This window comes from Mastigoproctus giganteus, chromosome 1, assembly GCF_048544385.1.
Source record: "Mastigoproctus giganteus isolate SK-2022 chromosome 1, ASM4854438v1, whole genome shotgun sequence".
Taxonomy (NCBI): domain Eukaryota; kingdom Metazoa; phylum Arthropoda; class Arachnida; order Uropygi; family Thelyphonidae; genus Mastigoproctus; species Mastigoproctus giganteus.
In genome coordinates, this window is record NC_143575.1 from 61,415,210 (window position 1) to 61,421,230 (window position 6,021).

The 6,021-nt window shown below is 38.3% G+C and overlaps 1 protein-coding gene across 1 annotated transcript; it reads left to right on the plus strand.

Moving 5' to 3' along the window:
• Window positions 1-1,759: 1,759 nt before the first annotated feature.
• On the plus strand, window positions 1,760-4,042 carry LOC150090844 (uncharacterized). The gene has a single exon (XM_090380300.1). It carries the CDS (start codon window positions 1,773-1,775, stop codon window positions 3,762-3,764), a length of 1,992 nt encoding a protein of 663 aa, XP_090236426.1. The 5' UTR covers window positions 1,760-1,772; the 3' UTR covers window positions 3,765-4,042.
• The last annotated feature ends 1,979 nt before the right edge of the window (window positions 4,043-6,021 follow it).

The window sequence follows — 6,021 nt, forward strand, 5'->3', positions numbered from 1 at the left end:
AAAGTCGCCCAAAGTAATTATTATAAAGATTGGAGGAATAAGGGTATCCATATTAGCATAATTGGTGAAAATTTCTCGGAGGAATTGTTTATAAGGAAACACACGTCTACAGTGTGTCTGTATTTATATTTGGTTTTCATTCACCTGAGATTAGTAGCCTGCTCTTTGTCAGAAAAACTTGATTTTCATTCCAGAGAAGAGAAAAATGAAATAACTCGTTAGGGTGAATGAAAAAAACAAATTAAAAATTCGCCTTTTTCGGTGTGGCATGCAGCAAATAAACAGTCAAGACAATTATTTAATCTCAACACTTCTCTGTAGATTGATTAAATACAGTAATTGAAACTGTACTACTAAGGCCTAATTACTGTGTTTTCAATTAAAATTTCTTCTACAATGCTGACTAAACTATCGCAGTGAATATAGGTTTTCGATGGAGCAAAAAGCAGTACTGTCAGATTTCATTAGCCCTAGTTTTAATAAGGCGTCCATGGCGTGACCATGCATGATGTATTTCTGACAACTTAATAACACTACGGTAATCTTGAGAGCTGCTTCTTCTACTCTTTCAATTAAGAAAAATCTAGGGAGGGGTGAAAAAATGGCTCGTCTCATCTACCGGTAGATGGCAGTGAGAGCGAGAAGTCTTGAGAGTAGTAATATGTGCTAATGATGATAGCCAGGTACAAAAAAAAAAAAAAAAAACTGCTCCTCACACCCGAAGCGAGTTTTCAGTCAAGGACACATCTTCCTCTTGATGTTATTGGAAATAAGTAAAGTTACTCCTGAAGCCACTTTTTAATTAGCTAATCGTACATGCTGTTTATTATACTTCATTTAATTCCCCACGTGAACTTCCCTAAAATTATGATATCAGTCTGCTTTCGTGATTGTTATTTTTGTTTTATAAATATGATGTATAGCGTTTTCGCAAAGAGTCAGTAGAAGAGCAGTTTTTGTTACTATTATGGATAAATAAACTTTATAATTTTTAAATATTTTTATTGTACTTTTTTGTGATATTTATTTAAATTTAAAATTTTTTCATTATATATACAATATTTTCAATTTTAGCATTAAATTCTTACATGTTTAAAGACACCTTAAATTAAAAAATATCATATTATATCCTGGAAATCCAAGCGATCAGAAAGGATTTCTATGCGCATGCGTATAAGGGAAGATCAAAAATTATCCTGATACAATGTTTTTTTTCTGCGCATGCGTATGAAATGTGTGACTTAAAAATAATGGCATTATCCATTTTTTATCACAAAAACAACAGCGGGTTTGTAACAAAGTTGTCACTTCTAATTTCTTGTTTCAGCAATGCTAAAACATCCCAATTGATCTTAAAACTACTGGTGGGAGACAGGTTTTAATTTAATAAGCTCTCTAATTGATGTGTGGGAGACTAGTAAAAATTTTAATTTTGTTTTTTACTTCGACAGCTTTGCCTCTAATGAGAAGACAAAATGTGGGTTCTTAACAAAAATTTTACTGTAATATTCGTGAAACTAAACTGTCTGTTGCATAAACATTTTATATCTTTCTAGAAACGTATAGAAAATACCTTGTATATATTTCATAGTTTTCTGCTTTTCGTTCTATTTCTGATTAAAATAACAAATTCTCATCTGAATGTTCTTGCTTGATGGACTATGTATATATAAAATTTAGTGAAAGTAAGTGCATTTATGCATAAATCAACTCTTCCATTACAATTACTAATTGTCTTCTTTTCTTACTTTCTAGAGAGCAACGAAAATGGGATGCCGCGACGTCTGCGGACAGCGTATACCAACACCCAGCTCCTGGAACTGGAGAAGGAGTTCCACTTCAACAAGTACCTGTGTCGGCCCCGGAGGATCGAGATTGCTGCATCACTTGACCTCACGGAACGTCAAGTCAAAGTGTGGTTTCAAAACAGACGAATGAAACACAAACGCCAGACGATGATGAACAAAAACAGCGACGAGAAGGGATCAGGTGGGTCGAGTGGGAGTGACGGTGGAGACATAAGGACACGACCGCTTCCAGCTGACAGTGGAAGCGACGGCGCCACAGGAGGAGACAGCAATGAGCCAGATTTGGACAGCGATCATGGAATGTCGTCTTCCCGAAGCCCTGACGGTACACATTCCAAGGACAACGCAACAATCACCAGCAGTGCAGTCGACAGCGACGGAGGAGACTCATGCTGCGGGACGACTCCATCTCCCAGTAAACCAGATGTTGCTGCTGTACAGCCAAGTGCCGTAGATGGCGAGCAGTCTACTCATCAGCTGCAGTCACCCTCGACCATGGGACCCAGCCCCTGCATTGCTTCAGGAATTGGAGTCAGCCCCTCTCCGGGACAGACAGAAAGACGAGGCACTCCTACCAAAGGTTCGGACAGTGCAAACATTTCTACAGTCGAACGGTCGCAGCCAGTTTCATCTATTAATACCCCGACGGTGTCTCGCAGTATCGGAATGTGTTGTGACACTTCTCCTAGCACAAGCGTTCAGTCAACGTCAATTGGACGAAATCTGTGTACACTTGGGACTCCAACAGCAGCTGCGGCTACTTCCAAGATGGTAATTTGCCCGATGGACGTTAACGGAGGGTGTCAGCAGCAGTGCAACCCCATGACTTGCCCTCCGACGCCACCCAGTGCGCAGACCACCAGTCCCAACCCTGGCTATCCTCCACCTGCCTCCCACCAGTGTCCAAGTGGTCAACTGGTTCCCTCACCAAACTGCCAGAGACCTCCATTGTACACGGGCCCGTATCCGCCTGACCCAGGAGTAACGGGATATGGTCAACCCAATCAGCCAGTTCCGTCATCACCCGTAGCCCCTCCGTACTGTTACCGAAGCCCACCTCCTCATCACCATCCTCAACAACAACAGCAGCAACAGGTCCCACCCGTGCAACAGATAGACAATGGGTATGGTATGCACAGCTACAAAGTAACGCCTCCTCCAAATTCCGTCTATTATCCTCCTGCCGGACAGTCCCCAGGTCACATGACGCAATCCCTTAACAACGGATGCCAGCCACCCAATATGTATCCAGTTCAACAAGGACCTTCGATGCAAGTCCCTCAAGTAGAAGGGGGTGTTATGATGAACCAAAACGTCCCCTTGCAACACCGAACAAATATGCCAGCACAGCATAGAGGTTATCACTATGGCAACCAGGTCGATCCAGTGAACAATCAGACAACCAACCAGCCTCAGCCACCTCCATCGCAGCAACCTTATATGCAAGACTACCGAGGACAAACCCCAGACTACACCCAAACGAGGAACTTCAACGGGTACGAACATGACGGCGGTGCCCTGAATGGCGAACCGTACATGAACAACCTAAGCAATAATAACAACTACTGCTACCCCTATCGTAACGATAACTTCGGACCGGACGATGCCAGCGGCCTTATGCCTCCCAATAACGTCCAAAATATGTACTACGACATGAACACTGTGCACAGTGAGGTCAGTCGGGTCCCCGACTACACGGCTACGGCTCCGAAAGACAATGTCCAGCAGACGTCGGGATACTACGAGATGAACAGTGCCGTAGCGGAATCCACTAACATTCCCAATTACAACCCCTCTCCCGATAAGTACAATGGCCAGTGCAGCACAGAAAGTGACTTCAGCTATAACTATTATGATGAATGCTACTCTTCTGGTTCCACCTGTGGAACGACTGACTTTAATTTTCTCAACATAGCCAATGACTACAGCAGTTCGGATTATTACCAGCTTAGCTGATCACAGCTTTCAGCCTGTGATGTAGAAAGTGTGTAGATTGTATAATTCTTGTAGGTCGTGTGTCTTTTTTGTGTGGAAACTTCTCCTCACCATCACCACCTCCGACAGGTTGGGACATCAGGTCGACGGGGTCAATGCTTGGGTTCAACCAAACTACAGAAGCCTTGAGTGTTCAGCTGTGTCACTAAAGATCCTCTCCAGTACCGTATTATTCGTAATGCTGTTCTGCATTTATTACATTAAACACTGCTCTATGCGTTAGTAACTTTGTATCAGTTCAGCTTACAACCTTATACAAATAATTTCTAAAAATAATTAAAATTAGCGATATTTTAGATTTTTAAACACAAAAATGGAATAATAAAAATGAATAAATTGCCTGTGTATACTCCGGCATGACCGCATAAGGTCAGAGGAGTTCACAAGACAGAGAGAATACAAGATCATCGTCGTATTTAGTAGTCACGTAGGCTTGAACTACGATCACTCAAGCATGTATTCGGATATAAATAATAAACCACTATACTCGTATTACATCAAAACCTGGAAAGTTAAACATAAACGTCAGTAACGGTTATTTCAAAGGCGTACTTATAATATTAAGATATATAGTAAAAACTTAAAATAAATTAAAAAATTAGTATATAATTTCATTTAAAATATTAACTTAGTTTTTAAAAAATTAGACAAATTTAATAAAGTTTCAAATTCTCTAAATAATTAATAGTTACATAAATACACCTCTCGATTAATAAGCGTGCTTGTACATTAGCTTTTAAAGAATGGTACAGAAGTTATTTAAACTGTAGTTATGAGAATTAAGTCAGACTATTATTTTCTTATTTTTAGAGAATGGTACAAAAGTTATTTGAACTGTAGTTATGAGAATTAAGTCACGATTTTTTTTTTTTTTTTTTTTTTTTGAGAATGGTACAGAAGTTATTTAAGCTGTAGTTATAAATATTAAGAGTCAAATTATTATTATTTTTTTTTTTTAGAAAATCGAAAATGATATTTTGTGAAAACGGAAGGAATATTTTCTATTTATAGGAAGAACCTTCACATTATTATATAAAACAATCAACAGCGTTACATATAATTGTAATAAAGTATTAAAATAATAAAACTGAAATAATTTAAAATATTTTAACTCTGTCTCTGCAATCAAACTTACTTTCATACTTTTCAAAAAAAATTCGCGTGCGTATATTATTGGGAAAGGCGTTTTATTTGATGTTTGATAGCTGTACTTAAAATTTCCAAAATAATATATTTTAATGTATCCGAATGTTCGTGTATTGCAATGTTGTATTTTGTTGTGTTATCAGTTTTTATAAATTTTATGCTTTGTTTTTAAGAAAATAATGGAAATACTCTGCAAATATTTATGCTTTTCATAGCCCTTTTATTGTAATAATTATTCAAAGATGCTCTTATTAATGCCCCTACAGACTGAAAGATTGAAAATTAACGGAATATTGGGGAAGTTTAAAATTGACAGAATGCTGACAATTTGGTTGCTAAGCATCATTCCGTGCATCACCCTAGCAACGATTCCACGTTTGGTGAGAGAGAGAGAGAGACAATTATTTGGAAATTATAATAATAAAAGAGTTACAGCCCAGTGGACTTTATAAAAGAAGGGTCCCGTACTGGTGATATTTTTGTGTGTGTTGTGCCCTATGATGTCATTGGCCTTAGGCCTAGCAATATATTCTCTGCATCAGTTGTTGTGTCCTGGGTCGGCATGGCACAGCAATAAGTTCCTGGGTCAGTGTCAGCAGGCTTGTTTGTGGCACAACTCTAGTGTTCTGTGATGTACATAGGTCTGCAGTGAAAAGGTTTATTTTTAGGTTGTTTTATAGCAAAACCTTGTACAAATGTCATTGTGACTCTCGTGTTATTGTAGATGTAAATAACTGTTAAAATTTGTAAAAAAAAAAAAAGCGACCCCTGTACATCAGTTGTATGTGAGGGAGTGTAAAGAAGACATTCTTGTGTCTAAAATCGTGTGTGGTTTCCTTGTTTTTTTTTTTAAATAACTCAAACAGTAAACATACAACTGAAATTGTTCATGCAGATTATGTATAATTAATATAAGAAAAAATAAAGAATCTGTTGTTGAGTCTACAGTTCAATAGTGGTCCAAGTCAGACACACCAATAACTACGGCCAGGTGATGTAAGTTCTAATATGGTCAGCCCATAGAGAAAGGTTATAGTAGGAATACTAAAATCATCATTACAAAGTCGCTACC

Coding starts and splice junctions, on each gene's coding strand:
- LOC150090844 (XM_090380300.1), top strand. CDS start 1,773: ATGCCGCGACGTCTGCGGACAGCGTATACCAACACCCAGCTCCTGGAA.